Source organism: Muntiacus reevesi, chromosome 11, assembly GCF_963930625.1.
Source record: "Muntiacus reevesi chromosome 11, mMunRee1.1, whole genome shotgun sequence".
NCBI lineage: Eukaryota > Metazoa > Chordata > Mammalia > Artiodactyla > Cervidae > Muntiacus > Muntiacus reevesi.
Window position 1 is genome coordinate 12,215,998 of NC_089259.1, and position 24,271 is coordinate 12,240,268.

Here is a 24,271-nt window from a genome sequence, read left to right on the forward strand (position 1 = left end):
GCTCCTAGGACTTCTACTTCAGCATACACTAACACTGGTTTTTGGGCAAGCCTTTAAAATTCACCTGTCCACTAGGTTGTGGTGAAGATCTCAAAGCTGAGAGAATATGATAGGTCTTTTGTACACTTTTAAGGACAAAACAAATGGCAGCCAACACTAGGTAGCACTTACTATGTGCCAGATACTGCTATAAATGGTTTTCATCTATTAAATCATTTAATACACATAAAAAACCATTCTATAGACTGTGAAGCTAAGGTACAGAGATGTTAAATAAGTTGTCCAAAGTCACACAGCTAAACAGTAGTGAAAGTGGCATTTGAAATTCTCACGATTACTTAATTGGAATAACCAGTTAGTCAGAAATGAGTATAATAACCATTGGTGTCCTCAGAAGCAGTCAACTGTCAGTTGCTATTGACAGTGCAAGGTAACAGCCTGATTCTGCCAGGATGGTGTAAATATTATAATGTAGACAAGGACACAATTATAGAACAGGCACCTCAAATGAAATCTTATCTAAAATACCCATTAAAAAATAAATACAAATAGAAAGCTTCTCTACAGTGAAGGAAACCATTAACAAGATGAAAAGGCAATCTACCGACTAGGAGAAAATACTGCAAACCATATGTCTGATAAAGGGTTAATATTCACAATGTACAAAGCACTCACAAAATCAATAGCAAAAAAACAAGCAATCCAATAAAAAAAGTGGGTGAGGATCTGAACATTTTCCAAAGATGACATACAGATGGCCAACAGATACATGAAAAGGTGTTTAACATCACTAATCAAGAGAAATACAAACAAACAAAAAAAACCAAAACAGACTCACAATGATATATTATTGGGAATGATCTAGAGATAGTTAAAAGTGTAGAGAGGATCGGGGCTTCCCTGGTGGTCCAGTGGCTAAGACTCCGAGCTCCTGATGCAGGGAGCCTGGGTTCGATCCTTGGTCTGGGAGATAGATCCCACATGTCACAACTAAAGATCCTGTGTGCTGCAGCAAAGATCTAAGATCCCACATGCCTCAACTAATACTTGGCGCAACCAAATAAATAGAGGAAGGATGTTGCTGTGTATGTTACATGCAAAGACCAAGTCATTTTATGTGAACATAAAGGATTTGAGCATCTATGGATTTTGGTAACCACAGGGTTTCTTTGAGCCAGTTGCCTGCAGATATCAAAGGACAACAGTATTGGGGAACCAATTAAAAGGAGCCTGATGCAAAAAAAAAAAAATCCATTTACTAATAAGGCGCTCAGCTAGAGTCTAGAGCATTTCCTTAAAGATGTTTATATCTCATGCAAAAAAAACCCACCAAGGTAAAACAGCTTCATGTTATTATTTTGATGGTTTTTAAACCTTTTCCCTTCCTGACAAAACAACCTATATGACACGTGACATTTTGGGATTTTTCAAGACAAATTCAAGAGAAAATTCAATTTGTCCTTCTGTTTTACTGTATGGCTGAAGAAGAATGTAAACCTACACATTTTTTCACTTTAATTCTTTTTTCTTCCCTTCCTTATTAAAACATGTCAGCCGTTATGATCCTGCCTTCATGGTATCCTTTCTCTTCCTCTCAGTCATGTCGTGGTCTTCAGAACTGGAAGTGTCATGGAATCATTACAAACACACAGCACTCAGCGCTCACTGGGTGTGATCAGAGCCATAGGGACCCATCTCCCCACCAGGCGTGCAGGATTCCCTTCCCCAGACCCCTTCTGAGGCTGGGGAGTCTCCCTAAGCTCCTGTGGGTCACAGATGGAACCCTGGGGTCCAGGGCAGGGCTGCTGCTGGCCCAGCTGGTACGTGGAGAGGCTGGAGCTCTGTGCCGGGCTCCTGATGCTGCATCCAGCCTGGTTTTCCAGCACATTTGCTTTCTCACAAGGATACTATGAGGCAAACAGATACACAAGGCTAAGAGAATCCCGTGCGGCATTATGATATAGGTCAGAAACGTGCTGTGACTGTGAAATCTCATTTTCCCATACACCACGTGTTGGTGCTCTGGCAACTGGGGAGGGTCATCATAAATATGATGCTTTTACTTCCTCTTACTCAGCTGGCTTTTATTCCAGGAAACTGGGGGTCTGTGTGTCTTTTTATTCTTCGATGTTATCAGTGACTCCCCTCACTCCCGTTTAAAATTTTCTAACGTTTACTCTTTGAGAAAGGGTTGATTTGCTCTAATTTGAAAGAAAAGAAAGGATGAGAAGGAATAAAGGCTTTGTAACCAAGGGACTTGTGTGGTGGTGATTTGTGAGAGGCAGAGGTCATTTGTAAGATGTACTTGCTTTATTTTCTGGTTTGCTGACTCTGGTTCAAGCCCACTGCCTCCTTGCCAGGCCACTAAGCACATGTATACATCGACACAGGAAGGCATAAATAAATTTTATCATCAGGGGTGGTTGGCTCCGTGTCCCATATCAGTCAGCCAAGGGAGGCCAGTGGAGAAGGGGTTTTCTTTTGGGGGGACTGAAGAGACACCCACATAGGCTTTGTCAAGGCCGGAGAGTCAAGAGAAGGAAAAAGGGAAAGAAGATAAACGGAAGTGAGGACCTGGGGGAAAGAGAAGGGAAGGGCTGGAAGGCAGAGGACCAGGGAGGAAGGCGAGGCAGTGCGAGGAAAAGCACAAGAAAGCAGGAAGAAGATAAACAGAAGGAAAGAACCAGAAGGAGAAGAGCAAAGATCTGGTGGGAAACGCAGAGAGGAAAGAGGGGACAAAGGGGAAAGATGCGCCCAGAGGAAACCATGACAACGAGCACGGACTCGCGGGCGCCCCTGGTGGTCAGGATCCGCACGCACTTTGCCCTTCTCCAACTCCTTTTGAGCTCCCTGTCTGCCCGCCCTACGCAGCACCTCATTAGTTCACCTCTGACTCTCAAGTTCCTTCATAAATACACCATTTCCTCATTTAGACTACAAGCTTTTTGAGAGCAGCGTCCTTCCTTGGGTTTCTTTTGTGCCCTGGCCACTCCCCGTTCTGCCTCATCTGTAGAAAACACATCTTGTAAAAAAGCAGTGACTTAACCAGTCACTGGGTCCCTGGTATCCTCGTCAGTTATCTCTTGCTGTGAACGAGCCGCTTCCTTTCTGCTTTTCACGCGGCCAGATGGAAGTCTCCTTACCTCCAAAGCTTCCTATGCCACATGCTTTCCAGAGGCACTGTGACGTCTGGAAAACAGATTCATGAGAGCCTGTCTAAGCAACAGAACACTCATTCATTCATTCACATACTGTGACAGGCGGCTACGCAGGAGAACACCAGAATGTACATAATATTAAAGATTATTCAGGTATGGGGGCTTCCCCGGTGGCCCAGTGGTGAAGACTTCACCTTCCAGTGCAGGGGGTGGTGGGTTCGATCCCTGGTTGGGGAGTTAAGATCCCACGTGAAAGGGTCAGTTGCTGAGTCGTGTCCGACTCTTTGCGACCCCAAGGACAGTAGCCCGCGAGGCTCCTCTGTCCATGGGATTCCCCAGGCAATACTACTGGAGTGAGCTGCCACGCCCTCCTCCAGGGGCTCTTCCCAACCCAGGGATTGAACCCAGGTCTCCTGCACTGCAAGCAGATTCTTTATATCTGAACCACCTGAGAGTCCACGTGCTTTGCAGCCAAAAAAATACCCAAAACATAAAACAGAAGCAATGCTGCAACAATTTTCAATAAAGACTCTAAAAATGGTCCACATTGAAAAAAAGAAAAAAGAAAAAAAAGATTATTCAGGTGGGCAATCTCACAAACACTATTTGGAACATTTTCTCCAACCTTACTGCCTAGCTATCATCTGGGGAAGAATGCTCTCCAATTAAGGTCTATTTTGCACCTCCTTGGAACTGACAAGATATTTTATCTATTTCACAGGAATGCTTCTAGTACACAGATGCAAATGGTTTGCCCCTCTGGTGGGAAAGGAACATGTCATGAGCACCCAAGTCTGCTACCAAACATGGTGTCATGTCCCAAATGGCAGCTCTTTCTAAAAAAACTAGCCTCCGTGGCCCCATTATATCTGGTTTCAGAATCAAATCTTTTGCTTTGTGAGTCTTAGGAAGAGGCTTCTGCTATGTAGGTGGGGAGCCAGAGACACATGGAGAACTGGGTCTGAATCTCTTAAACAGTATTGGGGGAAGATCAGAGGTCTCCCCCCTCTTCACTGTTAGACAGAAAATATTCATCTGCTGATGCTCAGATGTGACTTCTGCAAGGCTTAGGATGGAGCCAGTGAGCTCAAAAGGTTCTGGGCTGATGTGAGACATTCTAGGTATTGATCAGAAAGCATTTTCAAGATAGTGTTGCCTGTTTGGAAGAGCTTACCTGCCTGTGCCCAGGGCATGAGTTTTGACTCAGTAAAGCTTCAGGAAGTCATCTCCCCCCAACCACCCTGTCTTCCTCTGAATGCATCTTTCTGACTTGGTCATAGGTTTGTGACACAAGAGAGCTGAGCAAATGAGAGTGAGTGGTTTAGAAGAGGCAGGAAAGGGAAAAAAATGCAGTAGAAACAGTATTTAACTGGAAAATGGACTATTTGGGAATACACAGTTTTAGGGACCCATGTGCAGTATACATGCCCATCCTAACTTAAATTAATTCCTGTCTCTCCTTCCATTTCTGACCATTCACATCCTCATCTGTGGTCTTCAGGGAACTCCTAAGAAAAACAGCTCTGCTACAGGCTAGATGGAAGTTGCTTTCCTTGTTCCTGTCAGCATGTGTGTGCTGAGTCACTCAGTCATGTCTGACTCTTTGTGACCCCATGGATTGTAGCCCGCCAGGCTCCTCCATCCATGGGATTCTCCAGGCAAGAATATTGGAGTGAGTTACCATTTCCTTCTCTGGGGATCTTCCTGACCTAAGGATCTAATCCAGATATCTTGCATTATTGCAAGTGCCTTCTTTACCATCTGAGCCACCAGGAAAGTCCATCAAAACAGGGCAAGGCAGAATCGAAATGTTATGTTAACAACAGCAGTGGTGATAGGGACTCTGTCTGATCTCAAGGAAACCATACTGTGCTAAGTGGAATTTCTACAAAGCTTTCTCAGGACTTCCCTTGGTGGTCCAGTGGTTAAAAAATTCACCTTGTCATGCAGGGGACTCAGGTTCAATCCCTGCTCAGGGAATTAAGATCCCACATGCCACAGAGCAACTAAACCCACGTGCTGCAACTTCTGAGCCCAAATGCCACAACTAGAGGGTCCACGTGCTGCCAGAGAGAGATTCTGCACGATGCGGCGAAGATCCCGTGTGCTGCAGCTAAGACCCAGTGCAGCCAGATAAACAACCAAATGAACAAGTAGTAAAAAGTAGAAGCCCTCTCACCAGAGTCAGCAAACATCCTGAGCTGCGGAAGCCAGGCTGAATTCCCCATCTCAATGCAACATTCACCAAAACTCTGGGGGGGGTGGGGTGGGGTGGTGGGGACCGTGACACTTGGCTTATCCTGATTAACAAGAGCGGGTGCCAGGAACTAACCAGGATTAACTAACAGGAGTAACCAGGGTGCTGTGCCGGGGAACGTCAGCAGCGGGGCGGCGGCCCTGCAGGGTCCTGAGCCTCCTGGTAGCAGATGTGGCGACAGGGCCCTGGAGGACACTTAGAAGACAAACTGCTTGTCGTTTTCCTTTCAGCTGAGATCTCTGAGGCTGTGGGATTCCAGGAGAGCCGTAACCTGCCCTCTGGATTAAAAGTCTTAAAAATCCTCTCAGCCTCACTGGGTTAGAAAGAATATATTTGGTCCAGTCCCTGGCACCCAGGAGTTTTAGTTAGAACACTTAAAAAAGAAAAAAAAAATATATATATAAATTTTATATATAAATATGTTTTATATTTACTTATATTTTGTTTATATTTATGTATATTTTGTTTTATGTTTATGTATATTTTATATTTTAATATTTATATTTATATATTGTAATATCTATGTATATATTTGTCTATTTAATATTTATATACAAATATTTCTATAATATGTATTTTATATTTATAAATACATGTTTATATATATATATATGTGTGTGTATATATATATATGCTTTTTACCTCAGGCATGAGGAAAGAATCTGACAGTTCCACTGAGCATTTGAGCCAGGAGATGGAGGGCTGTCTGGAGGAGATGCCATGTTTTCTCTGTGAGGGTAACGCTGTCTTCTAAAATGAAACTATGTCTGAGAGGAAATGGAATTCCCCTTGACGCAATCCCTTCTGGAAAAGTCCACCGTCCAAGGGCCAGAGACCAGGTGTATGAATTCTCTCCTCACGGAGAAGACCGCACAGATCTCAGCTGAGCAAGGGGGCGATGGACCCTGCCTTGAGGGCGAGCTCGAACAAGAACTCCTGAGCTGCCGGCCGCCACATAGGTGACTACACCTGGACGTCCCGCGCATGCTCACACACGCCTCACGGGCGCACGCGCCGACCTGCCGGACGGGGCAGAGGGGACCAGCGCCCTGCCATGATTACACGGCTAACAAGTGGGCTCCTAGTGAAACGACCACTGCCTTCCCAAAAGGCTTCCCGCTTGGGCTTTATCTGGAAAGGGAAGGAGAGAAATGTCAGCAGTCCGAGGGAAGGATAATAGCAACAACAGGAACCATTTCTTGAGGGCTCATGCTATGCCAAGAACACTGGTGCCGGCGGTGTTTCATTTCCTCCTCCAGACAAAGGCAGTGGTGATGTTAGGAAGGATGTCACTGGAGAAGGAAAGCAAAAAGGCTGCTTTCAACAAAGGAACGTTGTATTGCTCCTCCTCCTCTCTTCTGAATTCACAGGAGTGTTTTCTGTACCTCGAGCCCAACCCCATCCAAGTGAGGGGAGACCAGGGCTATGATTCTGAATATCCAGACGCTTCCAATCACCAGGCTTCCCTGGTGGCTCAGTGGTAAAGAATCCACCTGCCAGCGCAGATGTGAGTTTGAGCTCTGGATCTGGGAGATCCCGAATGCTGCAGAGCAGCTAAGCCCGTGTGCCATAACTACTGAGCCTGTGCTCTAGAGCCCGGAAGCCCATGCACCCGAGAGCCCACGCTCTGCAGTAAGAGGAGCTCCGACAGGGAGAAGACAACACGGCAGCGGAGAGTGGCCCCCACTTGCCGCCAGCTAGAGAAAGCTCATGCAGCGGTGAAGACCCAGCACGGCCAAAGCTACAGAAAGACCCTTACAATCCCCTCCTTCCACAGGGACGGTCCACTCTGTCCCCAGCTGCGGGAGACACAGGAGGGCGTGGATCTCTACGACTGCAAACTACTTTTTGTTCCAGCTGATTTCTCTCGAAGGTGAAGTGTAAGGCCCATGAGAAAGGTCGAGCATTTGTGGGACTGTGCAGTGGTTAGATAATCTGCATCAAGACAAGATGACAGTGCAGCCCTACAGTCGATCCTGACCATCGAAGAGTCAGGGTGACTGACGTGTACTGAGGTCAGAGAGCTGCAGGCCGTGGGCCCGGTCCTGTACACCCCATGAGCCTTGCTGCCCTCAGCGTAAGACAGGCTTATTTCCACTGGCCGTTCTAGCAGGACACTTAGCAGGCCGCCCAGTGCCAGGCCCAACGTCCCTGTCCCTTCCAGGCTGCCTGAGGCAGTCCTGGTTAATGCCACCGCTTTATTTTGACAGTGAATAAATCACTCCAAAATCACTGCAGATGGTGACTGCAGCCATGAAATTAAAAGACGCTTACTCCTTGGAAGAAAAGTTAGGACCAACCTAGACAGCATATTAAAAAGCAGAAACATTACTTTGCCAACAAAGGTCTCTCTAGTCAAAGCTATGGCTTTTCCAGTAGTCATGTGTGGATGTGACAGTTGGACTATAAAGAAAGCTGAGTGCCAAAGAATTGATGCTTTTGAACTGTGGTGTTGGAGAAGACTCTTGAGAGTCCCCTGGACTACAAGGAGATCCAACCAGTCCATCCTAAAGGAAATCAGTCCTGAATATTCATTGGAAGGACTGTTGCTGAAGCTGAAACTCCAATACTTTGGCCACCTGATGCAAAGAACTGACTCATTGGAAAAGACCCTGATGCTGGGAAAGATTGAAGACAGGAGGAGAAGGGTACAACAGAGAATGATGGACGGCATCACTAACTCAAGGCACATGAGTTTGAGTAAACACTGGGAGTTGGTGATGGACAGGGAAGCCTGACCTGCTGCAGTCCATGGGGTCACAAAGAGACGGACACGACTGAGCAACCGAACTGAACTTATTTCGACAGAGGCCCCTCTCACCATTCACCGGGATCTGATACATACATTGAGCTTTTTGTCCCTTCTTTTTTGGCACACAAATGCCTCCATGGGCTAGGAGTGCAGCTGATCTGCAGAGGAGGAAAACTAGCCTCTGAGAAGAGAGGAATGACGACCTGACCTGGGTGTGCCTCTCGAGGCGCATAGCTGAGAAGAACTTTTGTAGTCATTTCTTTTCCATTTGGGGAATGATGCTAAATATCACCACTAACACAGTTTTCTTGAGAGTTGTATCAGATCTTTATGTTATTTGAGGTGATTTTCCTCTATTGTGTTGAGCCCTTAGCATAGAGTTCTGGGAGGACACGGCCGAAGGATAATGCCCCATTAGCCGTCCTGACCTTGTATCTCCCTTGTTGTGGGGACTTTCAACCAAATTGCACTTTCAAATCCCTCATGTGCTGCTCAAAGTCATTTGATGTCTGCTGAAAGTCAGTGTCATTTTCAATAACTGCTTTTCTTTCTACAGGGACAAAAGCAAGGGAAAGAAGACATTCTCTGCCAAAAACTGAGTTCTTGTGGAGAAGTACAGACAGACCTCCATCCTCTATTATATCCCTAACACAGATCACACAGGTTCAACCTGCAGCCAGCAACCAACGTCCTAAGTTTTCGCAATGCCAGTTGAGAAAAAGGACTTACCTTGGAGTCCAGCTGCTGCATGTACGACCAGAGATATTCTATATTGGCTCCGAAAGGATGGACGTGAAGAAACGTGGATATGATGCCTGAAATGAAGAAGGCAAAAGGATGTTATTGAGAGGCAAGTAAAAATCTCAGGTGAATATTGTCATCTGACCCCAGTGACAGTTTTGTCAGGGCCGAGTCGTGGTCTTGCCACTTGTATCAGCGCTCGGCAAGCATTCAGTAATAGCCCGTTTTGAAGACAGTAATAGTAACGTGGCCAACAGAACACTGTCTCCCAGAATGACAGTAGTTAGAAAAGCGAGACAGAAAATACACAGATGAATAAAGGTGTTTCCAAACAGAGGTTTCTGGCAGCATTTCAACTACCAATTTTATGCTTGATTTACCAATATAAAATTGTGGTTATTGGAAGGATCAAGTGATCCCCTTCTTCCCCTTTCTTCCTCTCAGTGGACTTACCAATATGAAAATGGCTCCTGTGGCTGTGTCAGAGAGCACGCTGCCTCCAGCTCCCCTGGTAATTACCTCTGCTAGTTACAGGAAATATTTAGTCCCTCTTTTCCCTCACTACCACTGAAGGAAGCACAAATCCTCTGCTATTTCCCCCTGGCTGTTGCTGTTGTTTCAAGAGAGCCAGCCCGCTCTCCCCTCTCTGCTGTAATTTACAAGATCATTTTAAAAGGCCTGGCAATGGATGGTTTGGCTGGAGTCTGATTATAAATCAGAGGGCTTTTTCCATCGTGAAACTCAACTGTCAACATTGTACTGACAAATGAAAAGCTGAATGTCAGTGTTAGGGCTGAAGGAAAAGCATCACCCTCCTACCCTCCCCGCTCCTACATCCAAAATCAAAACAGTGAAACGAGAACGTTGACTCCATAGGCTGTACGCTCCTGTTTGTTAAGAAACGTGTTCAGACTGACATTTTTGGCTTCTCTTTGAAACAGGCTTTGAGATGAATCACATTTGAGGATGAGCCCCCTGATGTTCTGTTTATTGTGACGCTTTGGTGCTAGAAAGCCAAAGGTCAAGGGAAGACCCACACTGGTAGGCAACACTGCGCTTGGTCATTGAATCAACTGCAGGGTGTCCTGGGGCTGCCCTGGGAAAGGATCTCATGGCCCCCTGAGCTCCCATGAGACGCTTGGAATGCTCTGGATGAGTGTCAGTTTTTAAAGAAAAAATTCCCAGTTTATCCTTAGGCTGAGAACAGAGAACCGAGAGGTTTACACAAGTACTCTTAAGACCTGTCCTCGGAAAACTTTAATGTGTGTTTTCTTGGACAGTGAAATGAGGAACATAGAAACACTTTTCCATAAAGCTAAGTTTTCAGAGATTGACCTTTTCCCTGAAATACATAGAGCTACTGTTTTATTCTGATATTAGGTTGTTCTTTTTTTTTTTCTTAAAATGTCCTTCTCTGAAATAATGGTGATGATAAGTTAGGGATGGAGTAAAGGGACAGAATAGTTGATTAAATAGTTAATCCCACTAGGGGATTGTAGGTAAAGGAAGAAGTCTGGGAGACCCTTATAAATTAACGACCTCTAGGACATCTATGTTCTCTGCACACCTAGAAAATAATTTATGGAAAGGTGTCATTTCAAAGTGAAAGATCCTCATTGTACTGAGACCAGAAATAATTTTTCCATACTGCCATGACGGTACCTTCTTCGATCACGAGGGACAAGGAAACGTCTCCCTTCTCTACCAACATGGAGGAGGAACTGATGATGGAAGCATAATGTCTACTCAAGAATGAGGACGGAGGTAGTCCTTTCCTGCTCCCTACTTCTCATGTAGCCCTCTGAGTTCCTGGGGCTTGCAACCTGTTGCCCACCTGTTTGTAAGCCTCGCATGGGAAGCATTCTAATGAATCACTTCTTATCCATCACGTTGCCTCTTGCTGAATTCTTTCTGTGCTGAGACATAAAGGACTAGAGCTTCTTGGAGCCCTCTGAAATGCCACCAAGTGGTTTCAGATAGCAGGTAGCAATGGTAGTTTTAATCAAAGTGGCAAACAGCCATTTTAAAAAAATTTTTTTATTTTGTATTGGGTTCAGCTGATTAAAAATGTTGTGACAGTTTCTGGTGAACAGCAAAGGGATCCAGCCATCTATATATACATGTATCCATTCTCCCCCTAAGTTCCCTCCCATCCAGGCTGCCACATAATACTGAGCAGAGTTCCATGTGCTCTACAGCGGTCCTCGCTGATTATCCATTTTACATGTAGCAGTGTGTACAGGCAACCGTAAGTTCATTCTTTAAGTAAGTGAGTCTCTTTCTGTGTTGTACGTTCATTTGTATCATTTCTTTTTAGATGCCACATGTAAGGGATGTCATACGATATTTCTCCTTCTGTCCGACTGATTTCCCTTAGTGTGACAGTCTCTAGGGCCACCCATGTCGCTGCGGATTCACAGCCATTTTTAATATAGTTAAGTGGGACTGTTTTGTTGCTCTCATACCACCTCATTTGCTAATTTGTGTTTGAATAATTTCCCTGTGCCTGAAATTCTCAAATCTGGTGAGGTGGCACTGTCAGTCAGTCTGTTACCAGTAAGAGTTAAAGTATAGATGAATGTGAATGTTGTGAATGATTTACTCAGACAGTAAATTAGAAGCCTTAAAAAAAAATACTACTTTTATTTGTATTCCTTAGGTGGGAGAGAAGGGGCAGAATTCCCATGGGGAATTGTTTCTATTTCAGGATGGTGAGTGGTGCTTCTCTGCTGTCCCAGGCTGAGGACCAGTGGTTCTATGTCCACTGCTTTCCACAGAGAACCTCCGACAAACGGCAGGCAGACCACTGCCCCTTGTAAGGGGTAAAGGCGGAGGGCAGGGAAGGGAGGGGCAGTCAGTGCTGGCTTTGTGGGAAGGCGAGGGTGTTACTAGTGAGAAGCTCTTTGCTTCTCCTCTCAAACGGGATGCTCCCAGGGAGGAAGGAGGCACCTCAAGAGAGCAGCGTGGAGAGACAGAAGGGGTTCTGCAAGAGGGGGACAGGCATTCCTTTCCCTGGTGGGACATCCACTTAGGCAGCAGACCTACGGATCCGGCATTGCTGTGGGCCGAGCTCAGGGGAGATGGTGGGGCTCAGACGGGGAGCAGTGTGGCACTGCAGCCTGTGGGTGATAGGACTGTGAGCTTCCCGTGGGACACGGGGGCATCTCAGAAGGTGGATGGGCTTGAGCAGTCTTACAGGTATCGCAGGGGCTCCAGCAAATAGAGAAAACAACATTTTTCACGTTAATATCCCTAAGGGACAAAGAATCATCAGCATCTCCTGGATAACCCAGCTTCTCCTGTGAATACCCTTGGGGGGTGTGCCATGAAGTTAAATGCCCCCAACAGGATGGATGGTATGGTTTAGAAGAGAGTGGGGTGGGGCCAAGGGGGAGTGACTGACAACTCTTGGCCTAAAGAGATGAAGATATGATGGAGGAAATTTAGGGATACCGGAGATGGGAGGACCTGGAGTGGCTGCTTTTCTTGCCTCTGTGATGCTGGCATCCCTCACGACTTACAGTCCCTCACCTCCTAATCTCGGGTCTCTACCCCCAAGGAACTTTGCCCTTGGACAGTATTTGTGTGTTCAGGTTCAGCAGCAGGAATATAGTATGCAGTTACAATAAATGTATGTTGAGGGGCCTTCCTGGTGGTGCAGTGGTTGAGACTGCAAACTCCCAATGCAGGGGACCCAGGTTCCATCCCTGCTCAGGGAACTAGATCGAGTGTGCTGCCTCAAAGATCGAAGATCTTGCATGCTACAACTAAAAGACCTGGGGCAGCCAAAGAAATTAAAAAAACGTTGTTGTTCAGTGGTTACGTCATGTCTGGCTCTTTGTGACCCTGTGAACTGCAACACTCCAGGCTTCCCTGTCCTTCACCGTCTCCTAGAGTTTGCTCAGACTCACGTCCATTGAGTTGATGATGCCATTCAGCCATCTCATCCTCTGTCACCCCCTTCTCCTCTTGCCCTCTATCTGTCCCAGCGTCAAATGTACATTGAATGAATTTATCCTGTAGAACTGAGAATAGCTAGTATACTTCTTTAACATTTCTACTGTTCTGTTATTGATAAATGAGGGGAAATAAGAACCTTAAAAATTGGTACCAGTACTCACCAATGATATTATAAACCAGATAACTTTGAAGTACTATTCATCAGTGATTCCTGCCTGTTACTCATGCTCTTACGGATTCAAGAGAGTAACCTGGGTATTTTGGGTGCAGGAACTTCTTACTGAAACTATTTTGCTCATAAAGCTAAGGGGAAAATGCTCATGTGATTTTTAGATATTTCTCTAAAGTCAGATTAGAAACCCTAATCCAGACATGAGTCTTTTTCCCTAGGAGAGTATTTAGAACCATCTTAGTGGTAGCTGATATTAACAAGCCACTAGCTTTTCTTTATAAAAGTTTAAGCAGTTGTCATTAGATATCTGTGGGGCCAAAGCAGGAAGTTAAATAAAGGTTCTCCAAGCTTTTCCTATGGATGGGAATCGAGTTATTCAGTATTGCTAGAGACACAGCAGAAATGGGAAACATGAGTCATCATCTCTGGCAGTACTGCACCCTCTCCTCCTCCCTCCTCCCCTGCCCATCCCAGCAGCATTGACAGAAGCATCAGTCATGCCACCTAAGAAAATGTAGTTTCCAGGCCCTGGTTCTGGATCAGTTCATTTTAGGGGAGCTTTCTAAATAATCAACTAAAGCTTCTTGCTACATTGCTTTAGTCATGTCTGACTGTGACCCTATGGACTGTAGCCCACCAGGCTCCTCTGTCCATGGGGATTCTCCAGGAAAGAATACTGGAGTGGACTGCCATGGGGATCTTCCCCACCCAGGGATAGAACCCCTCTCTCTTATGTCTTCTGCATTGGCAGGTGGGTTCTTTACCACTACCATCACCTAGGAAGTCCTCCTTTAAAGGAAGTGGGAGATTTCCTGAGACTGGAAAAAAAAAAAACGATAAGTGTAACTCAAAATCTAATCTATAAACCCAGGAATGGAAACTATTTATGGTTCTCTGGAAGACCATAAAGACCGTAAAGCCTTGGTAAAAGGAACACGAGGAACTGAGGGTAGAGCACTCAGCCATTACTGAACTGATGGATCTCCAAAGGAATAGATTCAACAGCTAGTCTTGGTTTGATCCATGGAGAAGCAAGGTCTCCATGTTTAAGACTGGGTTTCCCAACAGTGGAAAATACAACTGTAAGTAGCTAATTTAAGAAAATAAAGGAACAGAGGAGGATGTCAGTACTCTTGGGTTTTCAGCACAGCTCAGGGCCTAGTTTATAAAGAAAAACAAGCCAGTTCTATACACCTGTGGCAAATCCCTCACCAGGAAGACACATTTAAACAAGCGCATCAAAGCATTTTCAGCTTTTCCCATCAAAGTCATCTAGCCCATTCTTGATTTCAGACCTCACTAGGACCAAGGGAGCAGAATTTCAATAGATTTGTATGGATTCATTTCCTTAGTAGCATTTGGGTACCAGGTCCTAGGGCGTATCACATCGCACAGACAGACAAGGTTCCTGCTCTTGGAGAACTAATTTTCTAGGTAAGCAACACAGATGATAGGCACAAAGATTAAAAATAAAAAGAGGACTTTCTTGGTGGGCCAGTGCTTGGGAATCTGCCTGCCAGTGCAGGGGACATGAGTTCAATCCCTGGTCCGGAAAGATTCCATGTGCCTCGGAGCGGCTAAGCCCGTGAGCCACGACTCCGGAAGCCCCTGCATGCTAGAGCCTGTGCTCCGCAGCCCAGAGAAGCCAGCACAGAGAGGAGCCTGCGCACCGCAACTGGAGAGCTGCTCGCGGCAACGGGTCCACGTGCAGCAGCAAAGACCCAGCACAGCCAAAAGTAAAATAGAACAAAAAAAGGAGACACTTTCACATGGTGGACAGAGCACAGAAAACAAAACAGGTGATGGGACAGAACTGGGAGTGGCCCCAAGCTTGGTGGAGGGCCGCTTCACATAGACGCTCAATGAAGGTGAAACCTGCCTGAGGGTCAGATGAGAAGCGGTCAGCCACAGTGAGCCGGGGTGGGGGGAGATGACTCAGGGAGAGGCAACAGCAAGTGCAAAGGGCCTGGGGTGGAAATGAGGTGGCAGGAACAAGCGTGGCTGGGGAGCGACATAGCGTGCATTCAGAGGTAGGTGGCGGCGCCAGATCACACAGGGCCCCGGCTTAAGAAGGCTGGATTGAGCTCAATACAGCAGCAAACTAATGGAAGGTTCTAAGCAGGGACATGATGTGAACTGAATCATGTTTTAAAAATTTCATTCAAGCGGCTGTACAGTGAACAGACAAAAAGGGAAAAATGGAAGCATTTGCACCAACCACTGGAATACTGAAGAAATCACAGAAGAAATTTAAAAAGAAAACCTGGAGACAAATGAAAATGAAAACACGATGCCCCAAAACCTATGGGATGCAGCAAAAACAGTTCTAAGAGGGAATTTTATAGTGATACAAGCTTACTTTAGGAAACAAAAAAATCTCAAATAACCTAAACTTACGTCTAAAGCAGCTAGAGCAAGAATAATAAACAAAACCCAAAGTTGGTAGAAGGAAAGAAATCATAAAGATCAGAGCAGAAATAAATGAAATAGAGACTTAAAAACAGCAACAACAAAAAGCTGGCTCTTTGAAAAGATAAACAAAACTGATAAACCATGAGCCAGACTCACCAAGAAAAAAAGAGGGTGCAAGTCAATAAAATAAGATATGAGAGAGGAAAAGTTACAGCCTTCACCACATAAATACAAAGGATCATAAGAGACTACTATGCGCAGCTATATATACCAATAAAATGGAAAACCTAGAAGAAATGGACAAATTCTTAGAACTAAAAGTACTATTTCCCAAGACTGAACCAGGGAGAAATAGAAAATGTTAACAGATCAATTACCAGTATTGTAATTGAGTCAGAATTAAACTCCCATCAAACAAAAGTCCAGGCCAGATGGATTCACAGGTGAATTCTACCATTTAGAGAAGAGTTAACAGTTAGCCTTCTGAAACTATTAAAAAAAAAAAAAAAACTGCAGAGGACCTAACACTTTCAAACTCATTCTATGAAGTCACAATCACTCTAATACCAAAACCAGACAAAGATACTATAAGATAAGAAAACTACAGGCCAGTATCATTCATGAGCACAGATACAAAAATTCTCAACAAAATACTAGCAAACCAACTCTAACAGTACATCAAAAGTATCATACACCATGATCAAGTGGGATTAATCGCAGGGATATAAGGAGATTTCAGTATCTGAAAATCAATCAATGTGATATACCACATTAACAAAGACTATAAACCATATGATCATCTCAAGAGATGCAGGAAAAGCTTTTGATAAAATTCAATATCCATTCATGATAAAAACTCTAGAAAGTGGGTACAAAGGGAACATACCTCAACATAATATATGGATTTCTTTTCCTCTTATGGAATCCTATGTTTTAAAATTGTATTGATACTGGCACCAAAACAAACATATAGATCAATGGGACAGAATAGAAAGCCCAGAAAGAAACCCACATACTCATGGCCACCTAATCTGCAACAAAACAGACAGGACTATACAATGGAATAAAGACAGTCTCTTTAACAAGAGATGCTGGGAAAACTGGAACACCTACATGTAAAAGGATGAAATTAGAACATTCTCCAGCATCATACACAATAATAAACTCAAGATGGATTAAAGACTAAATGTAAGACTGGGTACAATAAAACTAGAGGAAAACATAGGCAGAACACTGACGTAAATTGCTGCAATGTTCTTTTAGATCTGTCTCCAGAAGGCTTAGCTCTGCAGAAGAGTAGCTGTCCTTAGCCATGGTCATATCTTGCTGGAAATCAGTAGAGGCCTAACCAGGGGAGGGAAATGTGAAATCCGGGTCTCCCCCTAAGCCACTGGGAGCAGTTGCCTGTGGGCGGCTGCAGAGTGACAAAGCATTCATGAGAAGTGGAGAAAAGCAAGACTGGGAGTGGGTGGCAGAAGACTGATGAAACACTTCTGTGGTTTGGTCTAATGTTTCTCAGCGCCCTGGGATTTTAAAAACCTTTAATTGTCCAAAAAGCAGGTTTTCCCACTTATTTGTTGACTGTAATACCGGATCTTGTACAGCTTTTTAAAAATGTGTCTTTCTCCCTCAATTTTAAAATTAACTTTTATTGGAGTGCAGTCGCTTTACAATGTTGTGTTTCTGCGGCACAGCAAAATGAATCAGCCCCACGTATGCATACATCCCTCCTTTCTGGACTTCCTTTCCATTCAGGTCACCAAAGCGCACTAAGGAGAATTTCTTATGCTGTACAATATTATTGCAGGTGTGGCTTCGACAGTCAAGAATCTGCCTGCAATGCAGGAGACCCGGGTTTGAGCCCTGGGTCGGGAAGATCCCCAGGAGAAGGGAACGGCAGCCCACTCCAGTATTCTTGCCTGGAGAATTCCATGGACAGAGGAGCCTGGCGGGCTACAGTCCACAGGGTCACAAAGAGTTGGACACGACTGAGTGAGTAACACTTTTCACACTGTACAATATAATCTCATTAGTTATCTGTTTTATATGTAGCATCGATAGTACATATGTCTTTCTGTCTTATTTTTAACTAAACTGCTGAGACCGCACTTGGGTCTTTGGGTAAGTTGTTCCGTGTATCTGAAATGGCCTTGGAAACTCCCCATCTATCCAGAGGAACTCTCTCCATCCTGTAGGTCGCTCTCAACTGTCCTTTCATCCACAAAGGCATCTGCAGCAGAAGTAGCTCCTTGGCTGTGTTTCTGACTTGACTTTCATCGTCACCACTTTCTTTCTCGTTAGTCTATAAAGGTCTGGAGGGGAGAGGTCGTCTCATCAGCACCATCAGCCAGCACGCGTCTTGGCCCATGGTAGGCCACTAGTTCCTGAAGCAGACCCAGAGGTGCCTGCTTCCGTATCACCTCAGATGTTAGTCTCACAATAAACTGAGCCTCTGCCCATGAGGACAAAGTCTCTGCCTATTGAACAGGCTGTTCAGATGACTCTTTTCCACAATATGAAGTGTTAGTTGCTCAGTTGTGTCTGACTCTTCATGATCCCATGGACTGTAGCCCACTAGGCTCCCCTGTCCATGGACTTTTTCAGGCAAGAATCCTGGAGTGGGTTGCCATTCCCTTCTCCAGGATATCTTCCCAACCCAGGGATGGAACCCAGGTCTCCTGCATTGCAGGCAGATTCTTTACCCTCTAAGCCACCAGGGAAAGCCCTTTTCCACAATGAAGCCTGGTAATTTTTGTGTAGGCTCTTGACAAAAGTTTGTTGGTTTATTGATATGGACATTTGAGTCATGGAAACAAGATTTAGGTCAATGACTCATTCTTTATGGTCAGTAGCTTTCAGATAAGAACACACTCCCTAGATTACTTTTCTCAGGTGCAGCCTAAACAAAGCCTTAACTCTATTCACTAAAAACACCAAAATTTGCCATTCAACCTTCTTTAAGTGTTTTTATCTATAGTTCTTTCATCTGCTTTCTAATACTCATGTGTTAGGGGGAACATTCCAATTCAGATGCAGACTGGCTGTGAGCAGGTGGGTTAAACAGTGAGAGCGATGGGATTGCTGGTCATGGTAGGTGGGGTGGGGCTTGATGTGAACAGTCATCTTGGTTACACACAATATGTGTGTCGTGACCTACAGAGGGGCCACAGTGATCATCAGAGGGGCCCGCCTGATCATTAAGAATGTGAGGATGGTTCTCAGGGGTATGGAGAAGTTTTGAACAGCAACTTCATAAACAGAGTTGTTGAGGAGGTTTGGGCTATATTTGGGTAGGATTTACAATGATGACTACCACTGATGGGGTGCTGGGAATGGAAATCTATTGTGTTAGAATTAATGAAAAAGCAGGAGAAGATGCAGTGATACAGAGTTAGCCTGTCAACATCCCCTCAGAGCTATCTGCTTATCAATAAAAAATGTTGATTCATTCTCCATCCTAACAATAGCCAGGGGTTTCCAACTGAACATAGCTCCAAAGCTTTGGTTCTAAACCAAAAGTACTGACGCATTCTCCCCCACATGAATTCAATGCATGCCAAATCCAACATGTAGGGCACATGTGAAATGAACCAGGAGTTCTGGCATAGACACTGGGCAATGTCAAGCTGACCTAATGTGTGGTTACTACATAGTTTTGAGATATAAAATGCTACCCTCCCAAACTTCCATAAAAATGTAATTCTATTAGGTTCAATTATATGCCAACCTGTCTTCACAAGAATTGATTGATTCCAGAAATCAAAATACTAAAGTGGTTTCCAAGGGGCCTAGCTTCTTTGGTTGAGTTGCAACATAGCACTCAACACCCATTAATTGTGAAACAGAAAGTTTGGCAGAATGGTGGAACTCCCAAGGGACTCAGGATGGAAATCTGCAAAGATCCAAGTAGTGTTACAGATGAAATCCCAGTGATCTTCTTTAATAAACACATAATCTATATGCCTTAAAGACACCACTTTTATAAAATGGTCATGAGAATGTCTAGAAAGAATACACACTTTGACCCAGATAAATTCATGTCACAAATTAAAGTCACAAACTAGGATTGCTCATTGTTTAGGAAGTGCCAGCCTCAGTTTTAAGTTTTCTGTAGATAAAATTCATTTGAGTAGCTTATCTCTCACTCCTCTCTTCCAGGCAATCAAGACTTGTTCCACTTTGCATTTTTATATAAAATTTGTGTGTCCCAAGAGGGTTTTAACTGAATATATTTGCATGCAGCATATACTATAGGCACCTAGATATGATGAAGGTTTTGTTAATAAGCATCTCTAATACAAGGGAGATTTTCTGCTGTGCTCCTAGCCTTTCAGAGTAACTCAGAGCAGGCCTACTGTATCCTGTATGTGGGTTTAGTTATTCCAAGGGCAGATTCCAGGGAAATTTCAGAGTATTGCTCACCCGTCCAGATGTATCACAAGTCCAGGGGGACTCCCAGAATCATTCTGCCTACAAGTGTTCTTCAGAAAAGAACTAGCATCTCCTCTCTCTCTCTAGCTTGCTCCAAAGCAGTTTTGAACCCACAGTCTGTCATTCTGTCTCTATCACAGTCCTTATCTGGATTCCAGAAGCTGCAGGAAGATCTTTATGGCCCCACTATTTGGGTTTCCACAAAATATGAATGGCCAAACTCAACTAGCAGAGAGGCACATTTAATTCAGGGGGCAACTGCAAGATCCATTTCACCAATCTTAGAAACTCTTTCTCTCAAACTTCCCTGGTGGTCCAGTGGTTGTGATTCTGTGCTTCTAACACGGGGAGTGGAAATTCAATCCCTGATTGGGAAACTAAAATCCCACATGCCACATGGTGTGGTCAGGAAAAAAAAAACAAAAACAAAAAAAAAGAAAAAAGGAACTTCTCTCTCCTCTGCCATTCTTTTGGATGATTACTCTCTGACTACAAAATGGTGTAAGTACCTAGGTATTCTGGGTAGAGTTTGGGCAGGAAGTCCCACCTGTAATCAAACTTCCATTAAATAAAGTTAAATAAAATACTGAGGTGGAGAGGTAAAGGAGAAAGGAAGGGAAAATTAAACTCCTAAATTTAATCAAACTGTAAATCTCCAATCTTACTTCTAGTTAAACAGTCTCATATACTGATTCAAAATGAGTTTCACATCTTTTTTTCTTTTTGCTCAGCCCTGAACTGCAAATGCTAATATGAGAGACCAAAAGTGAAGGAAAAGTTCTGGAAAATTTGGAGTTGGTTGTACCTAAGAAAGGAGATCAGTCCTGGGTGTTCATTGGAAGGACTGATGCTGAAGCTGAAACTCCAATACTTTGGCCACCTCATGTGATGAGTTGACTCATTGGAAAAGACCCTGATGCTGGGAGGGATTGGGGGCAGGAGGAGAAGGGGATGACAGAGGATGAGATGGCTGGATGGCATCACCGATTTGATGGACATGGGTTTGAGTAAACTCTGGGAGTTGGTGATGAACAGGGAGGCCTGGTGTGCTGCGATTCATGGGGTGGCAAAGAGTCGGACACGACTGAGTGACTGAACTGAACTGAATTTTTATTGAAGATCCTGATTTACAAAATTTATTCTTCTAAACAGACTTGAATTTACCCATTCGTAAGTTTTTTTTTTCTCCCTAAGATTAGAGACCTTGGTAGAGTTGACGTGTTTTAAATGTAGCCCTCCCATTTCCTCCCATTCACCTACATTGTGTAAAGCATTTTTAAACTTTAGAGGTGTCTGACTGAAAAAAATGGTGTGTGATGTGTGTGTCTATATAGACAGTCCCTGACTTAGAATGGTTCCACTTAACGATTTCTTGACTTTATGAGTGTGAGAGCAGTGTGGGTTTAGTAGGAACCTGGGCTTTTCCTGGGCTAGTGCCATGACACCCTCCCGTGACGCTGGACAGTGGTATCGAGCCGCGGCTCCCAGTCAGCCACGCGACTGTGAGGGGAGCGACCAACACGCTGAGAACTAGTCTGGACCCCACAGCCAGTTCTTTCTTAAAGTTTCAGTACTGTAGTCAATAAACTACATGAGACTTTGTGTTAGATGGGTGCCTGTCAGCTCATGTAAGTGTTCTGAGGTAGGCTGGGCTAAGTTATGACGTTTGGTGAGTGAAAGAAAAGTGAAAGTGTTAGTCACTCAGTTTGTATCCGACTCTTTGCGACTCCATCAACTATAGTCTGCCAGGCTCCTCTGCCCATGGAATTCTCTGGGCAAGAATACTGCCATGGGTAGCCATTCCCTTCTCCAGGGGATCTTCCAGACCCAGGGGTGGAACCTGGGTCTCCTGCATTGCAGGCAGATTCTTTACTGTCTGAGCCACTAGGGAAGTTAGGTGTATTAAATCCATTTTTGACTTAGATATTTTCAACTTAAGATGACTTTATTGGCATGTAACCCCATCATAAACTAAGGAAGATCTGTGTGTGTATGCATAATATAAATGCTGCAAAATAAATTTATATATGTAAAATAAATAGTGTGTGTGTGTATATAGGGGCTTCCCTGGTGGCTCAAATGGTAAAGAATCTGCCTGCAATGCAGGAGACCTGGGTTCAATCCCTGGGTCAGAATGATCCTCTGGAGGAGGAAATGGCAACCCACTCCAGTATTCTGGCCTGGAGAATTCCATGGATAGAGGAGCCTAGCAGGCTACAGTCCATGGGATCCCAAAGAGTTGGACATGACTGAGCGACTTCAGTGTGTGTGTGTATATATAATCTAGCTAGCTAGCTATACACTAATTATGTAGCTGATACTGTAAATGAACTGTGTTCTCCAAGTAGAACATAAAATCAGCGGCAATCTATACTGACAGAAAAGAAGTAAAGAAAATGGACACCATTCCCATTTTTTTTTAACTGCCAAGTGGTCTATATTATTCAGACTTAAAGAGGGAGTATTTACTATTGATCATTAATTATGTACTCCAGTCATACCCTAAAAGCACTGTGGGAGAAATCACAACTTTGTCACCCTGAGCAAAAGAGAAACTGTTGTCAGGAGTCTGACACAGTTTCCAGTTAAAGAAAAATCCAGTTGCCAACTACACATGGGTTCATTTTGGGCTCCTGGAACCAACAACACATCAGCATGTCTTATGAAACTCATGCACGGCTGTATATCATCACAGAAAAAAAAATAATTGGTTTTCCTTGGAGCATCTCTAAGTTGATGTCATATTCAATAACCCTGTAGTTGAAAAATCTATACGTGATGGATGAAGTCTGGACTGTCTTTTGAGTTTAATTCCTCCCGTGCCAGATTCTCCAGGACCTGAGGTACCTGTTGTTTTGCGGTGAGTGCCTGCAGTATTTAGAAAAGGCATCCACGTGCTACTCCCGCCGGATGACGAACTATTGAAGAACAGCTGTCTCACGTGGACCACAACCTCCTTCCTCACTCTTACCCACGCCGTGGGAGCCCGGCTAACCTTGGACCCTGACGCTGGGGTCAGTGCCTGGGTGTGGCTGAGTCAGCGCTGTGCCCCAGGCAGTGAGGCTGCTGGCATCTCCTCCTCGGGATGTGACGACTTTGGGGACAGCCCAAAATATACGGGCTTCCAAGGTGGGGTCCCAGGCGTGCTACGAACACAGCACCATCAGGAACGCTTCCTTATGAGCCTGAGCACTACCTCTGTATATGCTGATGGATTGGGGGTTTGGGTTTAGCAGATGCAACCTGGCAGATACAGAATGGACAAACAGCAAGGTCCTCCTGTCGAGCAGAGGGTGCTATATTCAATGTCCTGTGATAAACCACCGTGGAAGAGTATGAAAAAGTATACATGCATCCTTCTACTTCTCTGTCTATCCACTCTACTAATTTTTGAGAGTTTGATATTGAAACTCCAACTAAAAATCTTCATTTATCTACTTAAAAAATAATTGTAATATATAGTGGAACTATATGTAACTTTGTTCCGTATTTTCCAAGTCTCCTGTAAATGTGTTATCATACTTTAACAATTTAAAAAATTAAACAAAAAAGAATGTGTGTACATGTGTGTGTATGTGTGTGTGTGTGTGTGTATCTATGTATGTATAACTGAGCCACTTAGCTATAGACTGGTAATTAACACAACATTGTAATTCAGCTGTATTTCAATAAAAATAACTTTAAAAAGAACATTTAGAGTTTTCTCTGGTCCTGGCAAACAAAAAGCCAACCTTGATATATTTTGTGGGGCAACTGAATATGTTTTAGGCAAACACCAACTTTCTTCCTTCCTCTTTCTCTTCTTTAGTGAGCATCTCATTTCATTTACCTTGGATAAATGAATCCAAACTTGGGCAGGGAATCCTGGTCAGCTGTCCTAGACTAGCCCAGCTCTGTGATCCAGATGCCCTAGTATCATTATTGTTACAGGTCTGGCCTTGGAGCTGACCTCGGGGCATGGCTGCTTCTGAGTCTGGGGATCCGATTTCGTGTGGAAGATCCCCTTTGGATCGAATCCAACCTGGCCTCCAGTTGTGGCCACACTTTGAAATCCAGATTTGTAACATGTGACCTGCAAGTTAATCTGTTTTTCTTGTATTCTGTTTTATGTTGGATAACCAACATAATACAACCAATACACGGTTGAAAAGTGAAAGTGAAAGTTGCTCAGTCATGTCCGACTCTTTGTGACCTCATGGACTATATATTCCATGGAATTCTCTGGGCCAGAATACTGGAGTGGGTAGCCTTTCCCTTCTCCAGGGGATCTTCCCAACCCAGGGATCAAACCCAGGTCTCCCGCACTGCAGGTGGATTCTTTACCAGCTGAGCTGCAAGGGAAGCCCAAGAGCAAAGTCCCAGCTAGCTGGTCCGCCCCCGATTTGTAC

At 44.4% G+C, this 24,271-nt stretch overlaps 1 protein-coding gene across 4 annotated transcripts in view; it reads right to left on the minus strand.

The window, feature by feature from the left end:
- ENOX1 (ecto-NOX disulfide-thiol exchanger 1) overlaps positions 1 to 24,271 on the minus strand; it is a 281,652-nt gene that overhangs the window by 11,309 nt on the left and 246,072 nt on the right. For 3 of the 4 annotated variants that reach the window (XM_065902210.1, XM_065902209.1, XM_065902212.1), the window contains one exon: positions 8,897 to 8,982. In XM_065902210.1, the coding sequence (XP_065758282.1) occupies positions 8,897 to 8,982 (86 nt within the window). Of the gene's footprint in view, positions 1 to 6,441; positions 6,708 to 8,896; positions 8,983 to 24,271 lie in introns of those variants that run through there. The other variant, XM_065902211.1, reaches the window with a different exon arrangement.